We start from the raw sequence: 22,358 nt of genomic DNA on the forward strand, positions 1-22,358 counted from the left end.
TGCAACTTTGCCGTTCTTCTTATTTCCGGATCGGCTCTGAGACTGAGACTAGATGGGGGAGTTTCAGCCTTACGGCGCATTCCGCCAAAAGGGGGAGCATCTGAAAGGAATCTTCCCTCTGTTTAAAAGGTGTGTTTGTTCCAGATGTCTTTGTTCAGGTGACCGGTGGCTTTCCCTTGTGTTGTTTGCAAAGGAATACACAGAATCCTCATTCTAACCATCTTGAGAAAAGAAATTTGATCAAGTGCTTAACTGGTTCCACGAGAAAAAATGTTTACTACCTGGAATGCATGTTTTTGTTCAGGTTAAGTTCTGTTATTCAGCCTGCAAAGCCTAACTTGCCTAAGAGCTGAGATTGAGTCATCAGTCACCTATAGAGTGTGCCCAGGTGGTAGTAAAGGATTTTTATTTTATGTTTACTATTACCCTGGATTGTTGAACATGTGAAGATGGGTGGTAATTTATCTTCACCCCAGGTTAGGTGATGCCAAAATCCTGTTTCAGATAAGCCATTGAGACAAAAGGTACAATATATGCTTATTGCCAGGGGCGTAGCAAGGCTGGAGTGGGCCCAGAGATGAGATTTTAAAATGGCTCCCCCCATCACTGCCTTCCTTTCCTAATACAAGGGTGGGGGAAGGGAGGGGAGGGAAGAGAGAAAAAAACTATCATCCAAGATGTGATGGAGGAAAAGAAGAAAGTCCATGGGATGGAGTGGGGCCCCTGGAACTCTTTAGAGCAGAGTCATGATAATGCTCAGCACAGTCCAATGCAATGACCAGCCTACAGAGACCCTTCCCCCCCCCCATTTAAGTAACACAACAGCCACGTTCATCATCATAATTACCACCAGCCCCAGGCCACTTTTCTTACTTTAGTTTTCTTACTTTTAGTTCCATGTTTTCAGACAGCCCCAAACCCTTCAAATGCTACAGGAGAGATGCAAGCTCAGCAAATCCTCCTCTTGTGTGTTTGTTGGATTAATTCCATTTTGTGACTCCTGAGGATGTGGATGAGCTGATTGGAATGGTGCAACCTACCACCTGTTCTCTTGACCAGTTTCAGAATGGTTTGGGGGCAGGCTATGGGGTAGAGACTGCCTTGGTCGGCCTGATGGATGATCTCCAATTGGGAATTGACAAAGGAAGTGTAACTCTGTTGATCCTTTGGGACATCTCATCGGCTTTCAATACTATCGACCATAGTATCCTTCTGGAGCGTCTGAGGGGGTTGGGAGTGGGAGGCACTGCTTTGCAGTGGTTCCACTCCTACCCCTCAGGCAGGTTCCAGATGGTGTCCCTTGAAGACTGTTGTTTTTCAAAATCTGAACTTCTGTATGGTGTCCCTCGGGGCTCCATATTGTCTCTGATGTTTAACATCTACATGAAACAGCTGGGAGAGATCATCAGGAGATTTGGTGCAGGGTGTTATCAGTATGCTGATGACACCCAGATCTACTTCTCCATATCAACATCATCGGGAGGGGACATAACCTCCATAAATGCCTGTCTGGAGGAGGTAATGGGCTGGATGAGGGATAACAAACTGAGACTGAATCCAGATAAGATGGAGGTACTCATTGTGCGGGGTCGAAAATCGGGAGATGAGATTGATCTGCCTGTTCTGGATGGGGTCATGCTTCCCCGGAAGGAACAGGTACGAAGTCTGGGGGTACTTCTGGATCCAAGCCTCTCCCTGGTCTCCCAGGTGAGGTGGTGGCCAGAAGTGCCTTCTATCAGCTTTGGCTGATATGCCAGCTGTGTCCGTTTCTTGGGATAAATGACCTCAGTACAGTGGTACATATGCTGATAACCTCCAGACTGGATTACTATAACACGCTCTATATGGGGCTGCCCTTCTGTGTAGTCCAGAAACTATAGCTGGTTCAGAATGTGGCAGCAAGGTTGGTCTCTGGGTCATCTTGGAGAGACCATATTACTATTATATTGAAAGATCTACAATGGCTGCTGTGCCGATAGGTTTCTGGGCAAAATGCAAGGTGCTGTTTATAACCTACAAAGCCCTAAACAGCTTGGGCCCTGGGTATTTAAGAGAACGTCTTCTTCGTTATGAACCGCACAGCCCATTGAGATCATCAGGAGAGGTCTGTCTGCAGTTGCCACTGACTCATCTGCTGGCTACTCGGAGATGGGCCTTCTCTGCCTCTGCCCCAGAGCTTTGGAGTGCATTTCCTGCTGAAATAAAAGCTGCCCCATCTCTGACAGCATTTAAAAAGTCTTTAAAGATGCATCTATTCACCCAGCCTTTTAATTAAATATTGTTTTAACAGTTTTAGCATCGTTTAAAAATGTTGTTTTAAAATTTTAAATTGTAATGTTTTAACTTTTACTATGTCATTTATTTTGTTTTAATTACTGTTTTAAGTTTTTTGTTGTCCATTTTAACGAATGTTTTAGCTTTTTGTTTGTTTGTTGTAAACCGCCAAGCGATGTGAGTTTTGGGCAGTATAAAAGTGTGTTAAATTTTTAAAAAAAATAAAATGTAGGGGTCTGACTCGACATATGAAGTCGCCCTGAAAGTGTAGCTGCAACTGTCATCTCATTGGAATAGTCCACTATAGTAGGGTACTGATGCCAACTAAAAGGTATCACCTTCTGGATCTTTTCTCTTGCCAATGTGAGACGTGTAAATCATTGTTCCATACATTTTGATTCCAGGGTCTATCTCGCTACTCTGCTGTGTCTCGTTATTTTGCTCAATGCCTGCGAAGTGAGTGTAGCTCTGGACCTGAAACCAAACATTGTTCTGATGCTGGCTGATGATCTTGGGATTGGAGATATAGGCTGCTATGGTAATAATACTGTCAGGTAAGGTGCTCTCCGAGTATTGTAATTGCCTAAAGCTAGTTAAGTATTTTAGGAGTATAAAACAAGAAAAAGTAATTTCCCAGAACTGCTTTGATCTGACACTGTTGTGTTTCATTGCTTTGCCATAACTTCTGTCACTGGATTAACTATTAGGCACAATAATCTACAAGGTAGGACCTCTTCCAAAGGAAGTACTGTGGCTGTCAATATACGTTGCCATGTGTTGCTTCCTCCCAATCTCCTCTCTGCCCATTAATATCCCTTCTTTTAAAAAATATGTCTCGAATCCTGGACTTCAAGATAGGCATTTATTAATTTACGTGAGAGGAATTGCTTCTGCTGCCTGTACTCAAACTTTCCAAGGCCTCCTTCAGAAGTCAGTCCAATCTCTGATCCCTCCTGGGAATGAAGTAATCCCTGTCATCACGTTAAATTCAGCCCCTGCCCCTCCTAGAGCCCACTCCTGTCTTTCAGCTTCATACTCTCATTATCCCCATCTTGCTATAGCTTCAATCAGTTGGGTTCAAACAGTTTGCACAGTTGGGTTCTTATACATTGTTTCAGCATAAGTCACCCCCACCCCTTACTTGAAGTCCTCTTCTGATCCCCACACCTATTTTTACTAAATACAGGGCAAGGGAGCAGAACTGCATCACCTGACCCTACATACTCTGGCAGCCACATGTTCAGTTTTCATGAGAAAGGAGCTGTATCCAGGTACTCCATGCGAGTAGGAACCCTAGATGATCAGGGTTTTCACTCATAGAGGTAGGACCCCTTTCTCATGACAGCCAAACGTGGCTGCATTGGTATTGAGGTGAAGCTAGGAGGCATGATGTCTCCCCACCCCGCACACACACCCTTCCATGTTCAGTAAACTCATGAAGGCTTAGGTGAGATTATCTCCCTAGGAAAATAATCCCCATTATTTACCCATTGGAATATCTTGATCTTTATTTGCAGGGGGAAAGTCAAGAACTGCAAGAAAGTATCTCTTCATTTTAGGGAGAAGCATTCCAGATAAACAAAATCCCTTTTCTTTCCTGTTCTTTTTCTTAAGAAGAGGGACGTCCCTTTGGCCATTCTTAGGAAGTTTTGATACAGCTCCTGCCTTGTATAATGCTGATGAAGCTGCAATCTCCTTTTCACTCCAGCAATCAGCTGCAAGTAGACACATAGAACAGCAAAGACATTCCTATTCTCTTTAGTGGCTGGAGTGGATCTGTGTGCACATCTGAAAACACAAACCTAACTGTCACATGTGAGCAATAGTGGTGTGGTGTTGCAAATGTGTTTGTATGACCCTCATTACTAAATCTACATTTTCTTATGGATGCACTTACAAAATATGTGCTACTTGTAATATTTGTAAATGCGTGCAAATTATTGTGGATACCATTGCATATTTTAGGACTTGGTTACTTGTGGGTTTTTTTTAAATAAAATGCTTCCTGTAGATAAGAATGAGCTTTTTACCCAATCACTTTTTCTTTTTCCATCTTAGGACTCCCAATATTGACCAGCTAGCAAAGGAAGGAGTAAAACTTACTCAGCATATTGCCGCAGCCTCACTGTGTACCCCAAGCAGAGCAGCCTTCCTGACTGGCAGATATCCCATCAGATCAGGTTGGGCACTTTTAGAACATACAGTGGCACAGACACTTGAGCCAATATGAGCAAAGCTCTGTGTTAAAAATAATGGAGAAACCATATTATCAGTCTTTCTTGTGTGATGAGCACAGCATGGCTTAATGTCACTACTGGCAAATACTTCAATTTTTCTTAGTTTGTTATCGAGAGATTTTGGAAATAATCTGCCCATGGTACAGGATCTTCTAAAACAAAAGCAGGGTACCTTCATTATGTGTAGCAGGGACATCTATGGCTAGTAGTAAAGACTTGCCAATTATAGCCCCACAGCTTCTAAGTCTGCCTTCTTTTTCTTTTTCTTGACTTCTACTTCCTCATCTTTTGAGACTTTTGTCACTGTCTAATCTGCACTCTTACCTTGGCCTCTTTCCTCTGTTCCTCTCAGTCCTTTTCTGCTCTAGCCCATCTGTGTGGCAGTGTTAATTAAGGGCCAGGTATGGCCATTGTGACATCAACAACTACTGCACCAATCTCCATTATTGCTCCCATCTCTTGGCCCCTCTCCTTGGGCCCATTACTGCTTTGCATGCAAAGGGCATGTGCTGGAAATGGTAAGGGCTGCTTGTGTCACAGACATCCTTCTGAGAAGAGTCCGTAGAGAGAGCTGGTGTTGTGCAGTGGCTGAAGTGTGATTCAGAGCTTCCCCCATCTCTACTGAGAACCCACTAGGTGGCCTTAGGCAAGCCACTCCCTTTCAAAAACAATATGCAAATATAACATGTTTTTACTTTACAAGGTTGTTAATAATAATATAATACACACAAAGCACATTGCAAACTCAAAAAGCACAATAAAAAATATGTGTTACTAAAACAGACAACATGTCCTGTTCACCTGGGCTGTTTTTGGCAGGGGGTAAGGGCGGCCCTTACATAAGGCAGGGTGAGGTGGTTCCCTCAGGCATAGGTGTGAGGAGGAGTACAGGAGCTGGCAAGCACTGCCTCCGCTCAATACCAGAGATGCTTCCCCAAGGCTTCTTGATTACCTGCTGCTTCCACCTTTCCCTTTTCTATTGGGGCATGCGGTCTATTTCCCCATCCTCGCCTTGCTGGGACACACCTCTTCTCTCCTCCTCCTGATGTGAGCTATGTTACTAGCAGAGCTTTTTCAGTCAGGCTCTCAGAAGCGTCCCTGCTTAGGTTTAAGTCCACAGATGATGTCGATTGGAGACTGTTGCTCTTCAAAATCTGAGCTTAAGTATGGTGTCCCTCAAGGCTCCGTACTTTCTCCAATGCTTTTTAACATCTACATGAAACCGCTGGGAGAGATCATCAGAGGATTTGGAGCTGGGTGTTACCAGTATGCTGATGACACCCAGATCTACTTCTCCATGTCAGCTTCATCAGGAGCTGGCATATCTTCCCTAAATGCCTGTCTGGAAGCAGTAATGGGCTGGATGAGGGAGAATAAACTGAAGCTGAATCCAGATAAGACGGAGGTACTTATTGTGAGGGGTCAGAACTCTAGAGACAATTTTGATCTGCCTGTTCTAGATGGGGTCACACTTCCCCAAAAGGAACAGGTTTGCAGTCTGGGAGTACTTCTGGATTCACACCTCTCCCTGACTTCTCAGGTTGAGGCGGTGGCCAGGGGTGCTTTGTATCAGCTCCGGCTGATACGCCAGCTACACCCGTTTCTCGAGATCAGTGACCTCAAAACTGTGGTACATCTGCTGGTAACCTCCAGACTGGATTTTTCTAATGCACTCTACGTGGGGCTGCCTTTTTACGTAGTCCGGAAACTTCAGTTGGTTCAGAACGCGGCAGCCAGGTTGGTCTCTGGGTCATATCGGAGAGACCATGTTACTCCTTTACTGATGGAGTTACACTGGCTGCCAATAGGTTTCTGTAAAAAAAAAAAGTGCTAGTTATAACTTACAAAGCCCTAAACAGCTTAGGCCCTGGGTATCTAAGAGAGCGTCTTCTTTGTTATGAGCCCCACCGCCCATTGAAGTCATCTGAGGAGGTCCGTCTCCAGTTACCGCCAACTCGTTTGGTGGCTACACAGAGACGGGCCTTCTTGGTCGCTGCCCCAAGATTGTGGAATGTGCTCCCTGCTGAGATATGATCCTCCCCATCTTTGGCAATTTTCAAAAAACACCTGAAAACCCTTCTTTTCACCCAAGCTTTCTCAGCTTCCTAAATTGTGGGGGTTTTAATTTCTGGTTTCTTTTAAAATTCAAAACCCGATTTCGGGGGTTTTAATCACTGTAATTGTTTAATTGTTTTAAAATGTTTTTAAATTGTTAATTGTTATATTGTTTTTTAATTTGTTTTAGCTCTTTACTGTTTTAGTAGTGTGTTTTAATTGTAAACCGCCCTGAGCCATTTTGGAAGGGCAGTTTATTTACAAATCAAATAAATAAATAATAATAACAAGATTTCCATTGGATTGATCTACCAGTTTACATATTAAAGGAGCAATAAGACATTCCCTAGGACTAGGGTATAAATGGAATTTACAGTGAAGAAGAATATGTGCAACAGTTTCTGTATCTCCTGACCCGCAACTATAGTGTCATTCTTCTAAAGGCACACCCTGAAACCTCCCAGCTAAAAGTGCAAATGGAAGGGAATTAGCCCTTACTCTCGTAAATATCCATCGAAACTTAGAAAAAGTGATAGTCGACAGATATTTTGCGGGGGAAAGGTCCATCTTAGTTCTTATTACTCTATAAAGCTCTGGAAGTACAACCCAGTTCTCTTGGATCTCAGTATCAACAAGGTGTTGTCTCACTACTCTTTTCACATTTGCTAGGCCTGGTTCCAGGATCTAAACCTAGAGAGGTCAGTTTATTACTTACTGTAACTCACCATAGTGACTGGGATCTAGCTGAGAGAAACTCGGGAATTAAACCAACTGGTCGCAGATGTATTTTCAACCAAAAATAGATAATTAAAAGCCAATCCCGAGATTTGATTTTTAGCAAGCCAGCCTCCATCCTTAAAATCACATTACTTCCGGAATGCCAAATAAGTTCCTCAAGAACCCTGATTGACTTCTTTCCAAAATGTCGAACCTTGAAAATTGACCTAATTGAATACTGTACAATAACTGAAGAATCACCTTTGCAGAATAGAGCTTTAAAGCAGCTGGAATGAAACCTGCACCATGAGTTCTAAAAAATCTTAAGATTGCTGTTGTGCTACATTTCGCCAACTCTGTGACCATACTTATATGTGCTGATTTCCCAGCATTCTGCTGAAAGATTACCTCCAAATATTTTATTTGATTTACCTGTTCTGATCAATGTCCATCTAGCATCCATGCAATTTTTTTTACTTTATTAGTGAAGCAAACAATTTTAGATTTATCGTAATTAATCTGTAGAGGCTCCTCTCTACAATATAATGCTAAGGCATCTAACCCTCTTTTAAGCCCAACCCTGGTTTGAGATAAAATTACTGCATCATCAGCATACATCAGGATTGGGATTTTCTTGTTGACTAGTTTTGGTGGATGAGTGTCAGATGTCTGCAAATTCCTTATCAAATCATTAATATAAATATTAAATAAGTAAGGGGCTAATACACACTTTTTTCACACTCCGTTCCTAATGGGTACTAAATTTGTAAGATTACCAGCATGATCTAAACACACCCTTAAAAAGGAATTTTTGTGCAGTTTGATGAGCAAAAGTAGAAGCCTTCGGTCCATAGAAGTAGCAGCCAATTTAGACCAAAGACAACTTCTAGAGACTGTATCAAAAGCCATTTTAAGATCTATAAAAGCACTAAACAGGTCGTTTATTCCTTTTAACCTGTTTGTCCACAAGATTTTGAAATATTAAACAGTGGTCTAATCCAGATCTATTAGCTCTAAACCCTGCCTGTTCATCCTCAATGATGTACTCCTGCTCCATCCGAGCTACATCAAAGTAAATATCTCTTTGTGTATTTTGTGAGCTAAATAGCAAAATTTTGCCACATTTAAAGAAATCATCATGGTCAGACAGAAGGTGATGCATATAAAACGTGTCCGTATGGATGGGGAAATTTGCTAAAAAGGGCAAAATAAAACTAATCTGAATGTCCTTACAAAATGCAATAGAGCAAGACGTGTGGTTGTTTCTATGGCACGTGTGCTGAAAGGGCCTACCATGGCTACATAAAAATACCACTTTACACACAACCAATCTCTGGATCAAGGATTGAATTTGTATGGCTGAACCATATGCATGTATTGACATCTTGGGGCCTCGGTTCAGCAACACGAATCCATGACAAATGAATTGTTGGGCTTTACCCTTGTCAATGCAGGCATGGCTTCAAGCAGTGCATATCGGGCTCTGCAGTGGAATGCTGGCTCAGGTGGACTTCCTGTCAATGAAACCTCTTTTGCCAAGGTGGTGCGTCAGCAAGGTTATGCCACAGGACTTGTGGGTATGTACATTTTTGACTTCTTTATGAGCTTCCACTAGCATCTGTCTCCAAATTGTAGGCCTTTATTTTTATGCAAATACGTAAGTTTCAGATGTAGAATCTATGCATAGGTGGGGAAAGATGGTTTTTACAGGAAATGAAAAGATCCTCAAAATGATCCTGCAAAATGGAAGCACTTTTGAAACGTTCTTAAGGCTTTTGTTCAATAGAGCCTGTGCTTATTTTGTAAAATGACAGGTGAGCATGCTCCAATTTGCCCCTTGTAGTCTGGATGCCCTTGCCTGATCCTAGATATATTTGGGAATGGTTGGAGTTGCTTAGTTAGAAAGGATTGATGATACACACATGCTTAGAAACTTTCTCTTCTTTACTATGTTTCCATCCTGGGGGGAAACAGGTACTGAAAATTCCAGGTGAGTTCTGGATGTTACAGTGAAACTACTTGAGTGCCTTTTGTCCAGTGGCATAACAATATTTACAAAAGGACTTCAGCAGTAACTAATGTGATTAAAAGGATGATGAAGTAGGATAACTGGCACAATTCCAGGGATGAGTCAGCAACCAAGCAAGTGCTATGTAATAAGCATTTGAATCTACTGAAACTTGAGCAAATATATTGGCCAATATGGGTTAAGAACATAAGACCAGCTCTACTAGATCAGGCTCAAGGCCCATCTAGTCCAGCATCCTGTTTCACACAGTGGCCCACCAGATGCCTCTGGGGAGCCCACAGGCAAGAGTTGAGGACATGCCCTCTCTCCTGCTGTTACTCAGGGATTCAGGAGTTCTCTTGTCTGCCTAGGCACTTTGTAGGATTTATGCCTTGAAGATGATTTTGGTAATAAGATATAAAATGAACAGAGCAATCTAAACTACCAACTTAAAAAATAGACTATAGCTAGACTCGAATTTATATCTAGACTCCCAGAGATGTCTTTATCCTTGTCTAAACACCAGGCTATCATTGTAAACCATCAAAATACTCATGGTAATAGAATGAATTCTAGGATTATCTTTTTCATCATCAGTAATAAAATGAAATATTCTAGACTCAAATATATTTGATCTGTGCTATAGAAGAATGATGAGCATGATCACCTGCACGGAAGTGTAACATAATGAGAAAAGTGCAAGGAACCAAAGAGTGTGTACAAGGCAGAGAAACACTAGCTCTATGTGGACATTAACCAAAAGATGCTATACGAGCATCTAAAGTGGGTCCAAAAGTCCCATACCAGCCCGTCACTCAGCTTCGTCACCATGCTGCTCACTGTCCCAATAGCATTTGTCTGAAGAGGTGAACACCATGATATTACTGTGACAGCAGGCTGAGGCGTCCCTATCACAGAAACACCTGCCACCTACTGGCATAGGCAGGGGAGCAAGCCCTTGTGTTTGACCCCGTCCCCATTACCATGCTGGATACCCCTTGTGGGTGACGTCACGTGCAAGAGGGCATGGCCAGAGGACCTGCGTGAGCCCTCTGGAGCCCATTCCCAGCTGGTGTTTGCCAGCTTGTGGATTCCCTCCTCCCCCCCCCGCGCTTTTATCTGGCTCCAGCAAGGGAGAGGAAGGAAAACAGATGCACTCAGCCAGCAATTGGTGGCTGGGAAATGGGTACTGGGGGTGGGAGAACTGAGGCATGTAGCTCCCAGCAGCTGGGCAGCCTGGGTTCTCCATTATAGCTCTGTTCCTGTTGCCATCATGGTTAAAGCATCCATCTCTTCTTACCAATGCTGCTGGGACTGTGAGCAGCAGGGAAGGTGAGTGACAATGGGACTGGCAACCCACTTTGGGTTAAAGAGGTGGTATTTGGCAAACTTAGTAGCACAGGGAAAGACGGGAACTCCCAGGGAGAGAGGACGGAACTTAAGAGAATGCAGCAGTTCTCTTTAAAAGAATCTTAGGTAAGAAGCATAGTGTCTGTGCTTTGCAGCTGGGGAGGAAATACTCTTGAGGAATACGCATATAAGAAGTAAGAGTGGCTGTGGTACTCTTTTGTGGTAGGGTGTGGGAGTGGTCTTGGTCTATATATATATATATGCTGGACTAGTGTATGAAGCTGCCCAGAAGCATTTGGCAAAAAAAGTGACACAGAGAACCATCCTGAAGTGATATGGAAATGGCGAAAGTGAAGAATAGCAACCCAAGAGCATTTGCTAAAACCACTACTCTGCTCTTCACTTGTAATTGAAAGGTTTGCAGTAGTTTTCCATATTTATGATGCTTTTTAGGAGAAACTGTTCATGTATTAACAGTACAAACCAGAGAAAATAACAACAATTTTTAAAAAGAAGTCTACTTTATGAGGAATTCCAGTGGAACCGGCAAAGTTTTCTGTTTTGTTTTTAAACATATTCCTTAAGTTACAAGATTGTAGCATTGGAGTCCATTTATGTTGGATGTTGCCTGATACCCTACAGTAGTTCACAGGATATCCAACTTAGAGACTGCAAAGTTTGTTGCACACTAGGTGATAGATTTGAATTATTGGTTTATTAAGTGATTCATCATGGGAAGCAATAGTTAATATCTAATATCCACAACAAAAATTTTGCACCAGATTTGAGATCTCATGTATTATATTAATGAGGAAATGACAGAGTATGATGCTCATGGGCCACAAAAAGTGAAAAGTAGGGCTGGGAGGATCTTGTCAGAATGGATTTCTTTCTCTCACCCTCCTTCCCCCAAATTCCAGTGTTGTTTGCTGTGCCCTGTTGATTGGCAGGAGGAGAGAAGAACCTCCTTTTAGAACCTTCTAGCATTCTGTGGCTGCAAAACCAATGTACTCTCTGCTTCTTTGGGGGTCATTTTTGGTTCTTGCGGGGGGAGGTCCATGCCCCCCCTGCAAAAGGCCCTATCATTTTGTATTACATGGTAACAAACATGAAGTTACTATGAGCTTTTCTTATATTACTTCTGCAACTAATGATTTTGCCAAGAGACTCCCATCTGAATGCACACAAATATGTTCCATATACATACCTGCACTCCAAGACAGATTTATGAACTACAGGACTCTAGGTTCCTGCTCTCAGCCCACTAACTGTGTGTTCGTCATCCTATATCAATAGAAAGTAATGTGAATAAATGACCTAGAAGTTAGGGTAACCAGTGAAGTGGCCAAATTTGCAGATGACACTAAACAATTTAGGGTAGTGAAATCCACAACGGATTGTGAGGCGCTCCAAAAGGATCTCTTCAAACTGGGTGAGTGGGTGACAAAATGGCAAATGTGGTTCAATGTAAGCAAGTGTAAAGTGATGCATACTGGGGCAAAAAAACCCAACTTCACACATACGCTGATGGGATCTGAGCTTTTGGTGACTGACCAGGAGAGAGATCTTGGGATCCTGGTCGACAGCTCATTGAAAGTCTTGACTCAGTACATGGCTGCTGTGAAAAAAGCAAATTCCATGCTAGGGATCATTAGGAACGGGATTGAAAATAAGAATGCTAGTATTATAGTGCCCTTATACAAATCTATGGTACAGCCACATTTGGAGTATTGCGTACAGTTCTGGTCACTGTATCATAAGAAGGTTATTGTAGAACTGGAAAACGTGCAGAAGAGGGCAACCAAGATTATCAGGGCCCTGGAGCACCTACCTTATGAGGCATGGCTACAGCATCTGGGGCTCTTTAGTTTGGAAAAGAGGCGACTGCGGGGAGACATGATCAAGGTATATAAAATTATGCATGGAGTAGAGAGAGTTGACAATGGGGGGAAATTTCTCCCTCTTTCACAACACTAGAGCCAGGGGCCATCCCATGAAGCTGAAGGTTGAGAAATTTAGGACCGACAAAAGGAAGTACTTTTTCACACAGCACATAACACTAATGCCATCCAGAACAGGCAAGTCCAAACCATCTCTCGGGTCCCGACCCCCACCCCACCCCACCCCCCACAGACAGTACCTCCATCTTATTTGGATTCAGTTTCAGCTTGTTATCCCTCATTCAGCCCATCATCGCCTCCAGGCAAACATTTATGGAGGTCATTCCATTTCCTGATGAAGTTGGTACAGAGAAATAGATCTGGGTGTCATCAGCATATTGATAACACCTTGAACCAAACCTCCTGATCCCTCCCAGTAGTTTCATGTAGCTGTTAAAGAGCGTTGGAGGCACTGTAGATGTTAAATTGAGCCTTGTGGAACTCCACACTTTAGCTCTCGCTTTGCAGAGCAACAGTCTTCAAGCATCACCATCTGGAATCTGCCAGAGAGGCAAGAATTCCAATATAGAGTTGAAATTGCTACTTAAAGATTTATAGGGAAGTGAGGCACTGAGAACATCTCCTACACTAGCTGCATTGAAATTAAAATAATCTTTCCAAGATATTTGGTTTTTTAAGGCCCTTTATTTCAGTAGTGCTTGCATGGAAGTAACTCCAGAGGATTGTGTCCCCCATTTCTCCAAAAGCCGGTGGGGGTGGCGGGGAAGCTTGGCCTAAGCAATAGTAGCAGTCTATTTCTGCTTTGATTTCCAGGCAAGTGGCATCAAGGTGTGAACTGCGAGTCTGTCAATGATCACTGTCACCATCCTTTAAATCATGGTTTTGATTATTTTTATGGCATGCCTTTCACTCTTCTCAACAACTGCCAGGACAACAAGCCTCCAGAACTGGATGCAGCCTTTCAAGCTAAGCTGTGGTTCTACACTCAGGTCATTGCCCTTGCAGTACTCACACTTCTCACAGGGAAAATTACTGGGTTGGTCTCTGTGACTTGGAAAGCAGCCATGTGTTTTTCTTTGTTCGGTCTCCTGTTTTTTGCTTCTTGGTTTTCCAGTTATGGCTTTGTGAAATACTGGAATTGTATCCTGATGCGCAACAACAACATTACTGAGCAACCAATGAAGCTGGAAAGATCAGCATATCTCATACTACAGGAAGCAGTTTCATTCATTCAAAGGTAATTAATGTATGCCATGAAATATCAAGCTGCAAAGGCACTGGAATTTATCTTCTGCATTAATTGTATGTGGTTTTTCCCTTTAAGAAAGAAGCATGGACCATTCCTCCTCTTTGTTTCTTTTTTGCACGTCCACACACCCCTGTTTACAACAGAGAGATTTCTTGGGAAAAGCAGGCATGGTATATATGGGGACAATGTAGAAGAAATGGACTGGTTGGTAGGTGAGTTGGCTTTCTGGAAACACTTTCCTTCTTTCAATTGGTCAGGTCCCTCGTGGAGAAGAAAGAGACTGTCAGTGTCTTTTTGTACCGTATTTACCTGAATCCAAGACTAGTTTTCCCCCAAGTTCTTTGATATTAGAAATGGGACAGGGGATGAGGGGAGTCAAATTCAGAGTCCTTTTCCTATGGGTAAATACAGCTATAATCTGTATTTAACCTGTAATTTTTAAGGGGGTCATCTTAAATTCCCCTTCTATTAGAGACTTCTATTAGGGTAAACATGGTAATGGTTTCTTATATATTGAGAATACAACAGTTGTATGCTGGAACCCAGTTTATTTTTATTTATTTGTGGGGGAGTGCTGCTGCTTTTTGTTAAAAGCCCCAATGTGGAGTATTGCATACATGGGTTTTTGCAGGGGCAAAGGCTGCAATCCTCTACTCATTTACCTGAGAGTAGGTCCATTGAATTCAATGGACTGGCTCAATCGGTGGAGGCAACTGGCGACCCTTGCCCCCTTCCCCAGACAGTCATGTCTATATAAAATCATAATAATTAAAAACATACAATAGAACAATCAGAATAAAAGCTTAAGAGAGAGAAAACCAAGTTCAGCCAATCCCAAATACACAAGAGACTGTGAAAACGCCACAGGGTTGGACAATATGGCCTCCTGAGGAAGGGAATACCAGAGCCTAGAGGTGACAGCTGTGTACGCCTTGTCCCATGTGCTCAGCAACTGGGCTTCTCCAGCAGAGCCTCTCCAGTTGACCTTACATGGCAGGCAGATTCATATGTGAACAGTCTGTCCTTAGATGGCCCAGGCCACCTTGAGAAACAAACCAGAAGCCAGGACAAATGGAGCAAAACAAATATAATTTGTGAAGGAAGAACAATTTGTTATGAAGTGGCTAAAAATAAAGTTTAGTAGTAATAGTTAATGTGTTTATGTGTTAATGTGCATAATGTGTTATGTGCCAGGAACTCCTAACACCGGCCTAGCTCCCGCATTTTGCACCAGCTGTAGTTTCTGGATTCTTTTCAAGGGTAGCCTCAAAAATAGTGCATTGTAATAATCACATATGACATGTTATGTACCATTTGATGTATATCCTTCATAATTAAAAAAAATTATTGTATAGGTCAAATTGTAGATGCTATTGACAAAGAAGGCTTGAGAAACAACACATTGATCTATTTTGCCTCAGACCATGGGGGACAGCTGGAAGCTCAAGAAGGAAGAATCCAGCTAGGTGGCTGGAATGGCATATATAAAGGTAAGTAGCACAGTAATAAAATCAATGTGCCTGTCTAGAAATCTGGAGTTTCTTCTTCTTCTTTTGGGTTCTATTCCTGGGAAAATTACTCTTCAAATGAGGCTCCATGCACCCACCTACACTTTGCCTTGATCAGAGATTCAGCCAGCAGAAATTCATCAGGGGCATCTCTAGGAAGAGATTAGGGGGAGCTGCGCCTCTTAAATGTCTTCCTGGATGCATCCCTCCCCAGCCCAATGTCCATCTGAAAGATCAAGGCAAAGTGTGTGTGCATGGAGCCTCATTCCTAAAGCCATCATCCTATACCGGACTTTACAAAGACTTTACAGCTTATAGGGCACGGAAGTTAAGATGGGCACCTTAGCTTGCAATTTCCATTCTTTCTAGAGCACAAGTGAAAATGGAAAGCATCTTAACTCTCATCTTAAACTGAAGGTTTTTGGATTACTGAACTGTAATCCCCACCACACACTGTTATATGTTTATCTCATCCATACCTGTGACAGTTTTCCAATTACATAAACATTATTCTTTGCAGCTGCAACTATTCTAATGTTTGATCCACCAAGTGAAGCTGAGCCTATGGGGGAGGGGGTGGATAATGTGATGTTCTCAGCTATCCATAATTATAGGTAAAACCACAAGTCAGCTTAATAAAACTTGTCCTTTTTATTTTGTCCATTGACATGGTTGCCTTGTGATTCCAATATAGGAGGTAAGGGCATGGGAGGATGGGAAGGAGGAATCCGTGTGCCAGGCATATTTAGATGGCCTGGAATTCTCCCTGCCAACACTGTTGTTCATGAACCAACAAGCCTTATGGATATTTACCCCACAGTGGCTCATCTGGCTGGAGGGGCTGTGCCCCAGGACAGGTAAATAGGTTTACTCTTACCATGTACTTTGTGCTGGAAATGCTCTCTTCAGATCATCTGTGTCTGTGTAGAGATGAAATGTAAGCGTAACTAGCAACCAGTGGGCTTTAGTAGCCAGATTGGTTTCTGTATTCAGGCATGCAGTACCACCTTCCTCTGAAATATCCTTCCTTCCTTTGTGTTTTTATCCCATAGCATTCTGTTACTCTGTGTACAGGATCCAACCATCTTTAAGTAACACTTCTGTTATGGGGAAATTGTCCATTGTCAGCACTCTTACTAGAATCTTTTGAATAGGAAAACAAAATTCCTACCCCTCCTACTGCATAACTGGTGATTAGGAGGGCTGGGTCATTTCAATAGTGTCATAAACACTTATTGCATAGCATCTGTGGCATCATTGCTGATAAGTTTTATAGCCCCCGCCCCTATTTATGCGCACATCACTTTGTGAGTGTCCTCTTGTGGTCTTCTTCTTCTTCTTCTTCTTCAGAGACTATGTGCTCCTCTGGTAGCACTGAAGCACAGGCATGCTCTCATGGCCCTTTTCAATTCTTTTAACAGTGGCATAAATCTAGCATTTTTTCAGGATGTCGTTAAGCATCGATCTGAGGATATAAGAGTGTGTTGCTGCCAATAAAGCTTCACTACAGGAGACTGAAAGGGGGAAAAATGTGCTGGTGACTGTTTCCCATAATAAGTGACAGGGCACACTTGTCTGGCCATCTAAGGGTGTTATAACTCAGTGTCATCAAAGTGTTTTGATGACTCCAGAACAGCTTCAAAGATTTCAGAAGCTTTTGTTTTTAACAGTTGGTTGATTGCAGACTTTGCAGTACACCCATTCCTCAGTTTGAAGACTTCTGCTCTCTGTATCACTGTAGAATAATTGATGGGAAGAATCTGTTGCCTTTACTCCAACAAAACATCAAGCACTCCGAACATGAATTCATGTTTCATTACTGTGGATCATATTTGCATGCTGTACGGTGGCATCAGAAAGACAGTGAGTACAAAAAATTATCCCAAGTGTGGATATTTTCCTGTAATATACAGGTGAAACTCAAAAAATTAGAATATCGTGCAAATGTTCATTAATTTCAGTAATGCAAATTAAAAGGTGAAACTGATATATGAGATAGACGCATTACATGCAAAGCAAGATAAGTCAAGCCTTAATTTGTTATAATTGTGATGATCATGGCGTACAGCTCATGAGAACCCCAAATCCACAATCCCAGAAAATTAGAATATTGTGAAAAGGTTCAACAGTCTAGGCTCCAGGTGTCCCACTCCAATCAGCTAATCAATCCATAACACCTGCAAAGGGTTCCTGAGCCTTTAAATGGTCTCTCAGTCTGCTTCATTAGGAATCACAATCACGGGAAAGACTTCTGACTTGACAGTTGTGCAGAAAACCATCATTGACACCCTCCATAAGGAGAGAAAGCCTCAAAAGGTAATTGCAAAAGAAGTTGGATGTTCCCAAAGTGCTGTATCAAAGCACATTAATAGAAAGTTATGTGGAAGGGAAAAGTGTGGAAGAAAAAGGTGCACAAGCAGCAGGGATGACCGCAGCCTGGAGAGGATTGTCAGGAAAAGGCCATTCAAAAGTGTTGGGGACTTTCACAAGGAGTGGACTGAGGCTGGAGTTAGTGCATCAAGAGCCACCACACACAGATGGATCCTGGACATGGGCTTCAAATGTCGTATTCCTTGTCAAGCCGCTCCTGAACAACAAACAATGTCAGAAGCGTCTTACCTGGGCTCAAGAAAAAAAGAACTGGTCTGTTGCTCAGTGGTCCAAAGTCCTCTTTTCTGATGAGAGCAACTTCTGCATCTCATTTGGAAACCAAGGACCCAGAGTCTGGAGGAAGAATGGAGAGGCACACAGTGCAAGATGCTTGAAGTCCAGTGTGAAGTTTCCACAGTCTGTGTTGATTTGGGGAGCCATGTCATCTGCTGGTGTTGGTCCACTGTGCTTCATTAAGTCCAGGATCAACGCAGCCATCTATCAGGAGATTTTGGAGCACTTCATGCTTCCTTCCGCAGATGAGCTGTATGGGGATGCTGACTTCATTTTCCAGCAGGACTTGGCATCTGCCCACACTGCCAAAAGTACCAAAACCTGGTTCAGTGACCATGGGATTACTGTGCTTGATTGGCCAGCAAACTCGCCTGACCTGAACCCCATAGAGAATCTATGGGGCATTGCCAAGAGAAGGATGAGAGACATGAGACCAAACAATGCAGAAGAGCTGAAGGCTGCTATTGAAGCATCCTGGTCTTCCATAACACCTCAGCAGTGCCACAGGCTGATAGCATCCATGCCACGCCGCATTGAGGCAGTAATTGCTGCAAAAGGGGCCCAAACCAAGTACTGAATACATATGCATGCTTATACTTTTCAGAGGTCCAATATTGTTCTATTTACAATCCTTGTTTTATTGGTTTCATGTAATATTCTAATTTTCTGGGATTGTGGATTTGGGGTTTTCATGAGCTGTACGCCATGATCATCACAATTATGACAAATTAAGGCTTGACTTATCTCGCTTTGCATGTAATGCGTCTATCTCATATATCAGTTTCACCTTTTAATTTGCATTACTGAAATTAATGAACTTTTGCACGATATTCTAATTTTTCGAGTTTCACCTGTTAGACAAACCTGAACTGTTAATATGTAATGGCCACTTCGAACTACAGTAAATGTATTTCTTCTCAGTGGCTGACTTCCTAATGAAGCACTTACAGAAGTGCATTCCAACACTGGTCTGAAACACATACTCCAGATTAGTGTGGTGCTACCACAAGCATGCTTGTAGTATGTTAAGAAAAGAAAGCTAATCAAACGTCCACCTCTGAAGGTTGTCAGCACCGTCAGCTTCAGAACTGGTATAGCATGTTCATTCCATACAGGCATACTTTGCCTAACTGCTTATTCTTTAGGGGTACCCTATAGTGCAGATGTTTGCCAGATACCAGTGATCGTCACTGTTTTTCGAGTGGGGCCACTTTGGCAACAAACAAAAAAAACACCTTCAATGGGAGAGCCATTTCCCACTGGGCTGACCTTTGCACAGTACTGAGCTTTCCTCCGTGCTGGGAGGAGGGGCCTTTGAGAGAGACGGAACCCTCTCAAGAAATCCACAGAGAAAGTGCTGGGAAGGACTACACTTTCCAAGATGCAGGGGCTCAAGTGAGTTTCCCTTAAAGGAGCCCCCCAGTAATGGGCACAGCACTGAATGATGGGAATTATCATCTCCGCATGGTGCCAAGGGGACTGTGCAGAGTATTCAACTTTAGCCAAAGCTTCACAAAGGCCCAATAAACAATTACTTGGCAGCCATACTTAAGATTGATGGGAGCCATCACTGGCTCCCAGGCCTTTCAGTGAAGAACACTGCCATAGACAGTAGTTAGAAAAGTTACTGAGCAACATCCAGACTAGTTAATCGAGACTAAGCCCCATCAAAATCAATGAGACAAGTGTATCCTGTCTGATTTAAGTTCCATTAATTTTAATCAAACATGGTTAAGACTAACTTAATCTGAATGTTGCCCACTCTGTATATAAACCACTGCCTGTAGCACTTGATAAAATGAAATCAACCAAGAAACAGCATGAGAATGCATTATCGGTAGTACAACTAATGCAAATGATTTTTAGAGAGCTGTTTTTGTGCATTTCGTTATGTTGGCAAGAAACTTTCTTTGAATGCATGGGTGTAAACAAATCTCCAGGGAATGTTGTTGTATCCCATGTTTTTCACCATCAGGCTTTCCCTCCCCTCCAGGTGGTGCTTTATGGAAAGCCCATTATGTGACACCAGTATTCCACCCGAAGGGTGCAGGGGCCTGTTATGGAAAAGGAATTTGCCCTTGTTTCGGAGAAGGTGTAACACATCACGATCCACCTTTGTTGTTTGATCTCTCTCGAGATCCATCAGAGGCCATGCCTCTATCATCAGACACTGAGCCAGTGTTCCATGCAGTTCTTAAGAGAATAGAAAAAGCTGTGGGTGAACATCGTGGGACTCTTGCATCTGTTCCACAGCAGCTCTCGCTCTACAATATTATGTGGAAACCGTGGCTGCAGCCATGTTGTGGGACGTTCCCCTTCTGTTGGTGTGACAAGGAAGATGGCAGTGTCCATTCACTTTAAGAGGGCTAGACAAGTTGTCCTATTAGAATGAAAGTTTTTGTCCAGTGAACTCCTATCAAGATCACTAAAACTGTCTCTTGTGCTTTTGGCTGCCACAATGTTAATTATGCCTGGTTGCAACCTGGAGGCCCCTGCTGTCACCACCATGGAGGAGGACACCTCACTCCCTTCCTAGTCCCATTACCTATTTCGCCTTCCTACCTGCTTTGAGGGAAGCAGGATCCACATAATGAACTGCACCAGCAGGAAGAGAGTGGGCAAAGGAGGAAAGCTCTAATTAGGCCAGGTGTTGGGGGAGGGAGGGTGCTATCCATATTAGGACTGCAGTGGGGCAAAGAGTTTGCCCACTTCTATCACTAGCCCCTACTTCTACCACTACCCCTCCTGTAGTCCTGATTTGGATGAAGGGCTCCACACAGCTGCTATTTGCATATTAAAAAGCCAACATACAATCAGCACTTGGTGGTGAAGGATTGAACTCAGAGCAGTTCTAGCTACACCTTATTCTGTGGTTGCAGAGCTGGTTAAAAGGTAGGGGGATGTCTAGGTTGTTGTTTAGTAACTCAACTGATAGTTGTACTTGAAAGGGAGAGCTGACAAAGATTTAACACCCAGAATCTATGCACAGAATTAGTAACTGAGTGCATTTAAGAGGACATGAGACCAAAGTTTAATATGCCTGGCTTTCTTCCTCCAGAGTTCAGCATTAAGGTCTAGGATACATACCAGAAGAAAAGAAAGGGAAAACATGTTAGAATACCATGCCTCTTGTCATTCAGCATATGTTACTAGACTTCAATTGAAGTTTCTAATTTAGGCTTCTAGGTTTTAAAAAAAAGGGAATGAGGAAGATTGATTCTTCTTTCTCTTGCCAGCATACGCCTTCATTTATGGATGTAAATAATTGGAATGCTCTGTGGTGTGATCATATTTTTAAAATAGTTTGCACAACCATCAGATTTTAGATCAGCAGGCAAGGTTATATGGTGTTTAATTTTTGTACAGTGCATAGAAATTTTAGTTGCATTCTGCGTACGAAAAAAGAGGCACATAGATGTTAAAAATATCTACAAATAGAAATAAGCTTACAAATAAAATAAATATGAAAAATAAAGTTAGTAGTGAGTAGCTAAGATAACAACCCAAGAAGAAACAGTAGCAAAATATAGTGCTTATTTGGCTATCAAAAGGAATTTGCACATTTGCAAAAGTTGCTAGAAGAGAACGGCAAGATTTGTTGTTTGCCTACAAACATAATTTGAAAAGTTCCTTCAGATTTTACACTCAAAGAATAATGAACATGTTAACACTATTTCCCTTAGTTGTGTGCTCCTTGCCCCTATAAACAAGTGTCATTTTTCCTCAAAAGCATTCAGCTGCTGTCTTCCTTAACAAAATTGGTGAGTGGGTTTGGGATTTACATTGTGTTTGCAAATCAAAGCTGCTTTGAGTTTGAATAACAAATGTTACTTTTTGGAAAGATGGGTTTCTTTTTAAAATTGTATTGATAATTCCAAATCCAACTATACAAGGCCAGAAGGATTAAAATGACATTTATTATGTAAATACTCTTTGGGTTTATAACGATGATTGTGTAGGTCCTCTTTGATATTCATTCAAGTAAAGGGGATTTTTTTTTGGTGGAGGGGGTGTTGTTTTTTGTGTAAATTATGTATATTGCATAGTACACATGAAAAATAAATAAATAGAAGTGTGTGTGTGTGAGTGATCTCTCTCTCTCTCTCTCTAATATATATATATATATATATATATATATATATATATATATATATATATATATAGGCAGTGACGTGAGTTGCAACCTCCTCACCAGCAGCAGCAAAGAACAAAACACACGGTTCACCACTTTCCCCCAACCTTGACTCTTCTTCTTTCCTAACCACATACCATACCACTCTGTTTTTCCCTACGTCACTGGCTTCCCCCCACCAGCCCTGCAGACCTCTTTCTCTCCTCTCCCCACTTTGGTATGTTTTGGAAAATGTAGGTTTTAAATATAACTTTTTAATTGTG

At 42.3% G+C, this 22,358-nt stretch overlaps 2 protein-coding genes and 1 long non-coding RNA gene across 4 annotated transcripts in view; 2 read left to right on the forward strand and 1 right to left on the reverse strand.

Annotated features, from left to right (window-relative positions):
- LOC128352197 (arylsulfatase D-like) lies at window positions 1–22,038 on the forward strand. 2 transcript variants are annotated; one of them, XM_053312542.1, is made up of 10 exons: window positions 1–129; window positions 2,679–2,828; window positions 4,333–4,454; window positions 8,738–8,860; window positions 13,356–13,779; window positions 13,867–14,003; window positions 15,147–15,281; window positions 15,994–16,156; window positions 17,041–17,162; window positions 19,957–22,038. In XM_053312542.1, exons 1-10 carry the CDS (start codon window positions 53–55, stop codon window positions 20,322–20,324), a joined length of 1,821 nt encoding a protein of 606 aa, XP_053168517.1. In that variant the 5' UTR covers window positions 1–52; the 3' UTR covers window positions 20,325–22,038. The 2 variants fall into 2 exon arrangements, with proteins under 2 accessions (XP_053168517.1, XP_053168518.1); XM_053312543.1 differs by having other exon boundaries at window positions 16,120–16,156.
- On the reverse strand, window positions 3,786–4,857 carry LOC128352198 (uncharacterized). The gene is made up of 3 exons (XR_008320256.1): window positions 4,684–4,857; window positions 4,378–4,512; window positions 3,786–4,062 (listed from the first exon to the last, which is right to left on the reverse strand). It is a non-coding gene; the product is annotated as an uncharacterized LOC128352198 (long non-coding RNA).
- The window catches only part of LOC128350509 (arylsulfatase H-like), a 15,105-nt gene continuing 14,657 nt past the window's right edge, over window positions 21,911–22,358 (forward strand). The window contains exon 1 of the mRNA XM_053308930.1: window positions 21,911–21,918. Within this exon, the coding sequence (XP_053164905.1) occupies window positions 21,911–21,918 (8 nt within the window). The remainder of the gene's footprint in view (window positions 21,919–22,358) is intronic.

The sequence above is a fragment of the Hemicordylus capensis genome, chromosome 3 (assembly GCF_027244095.1).
Source record: "Hemicordylus capensis ecotype Gifberg chromosome 3, rHemCap1.1.pri, whole genome shotgun sequence".
Taxonomy (NCBI): Eukaryota; Metazoa; Chordata; class Lepidosauria; order Squamata; family Cordylidae; genus Hemicordylus; species Hemicordylus capensis.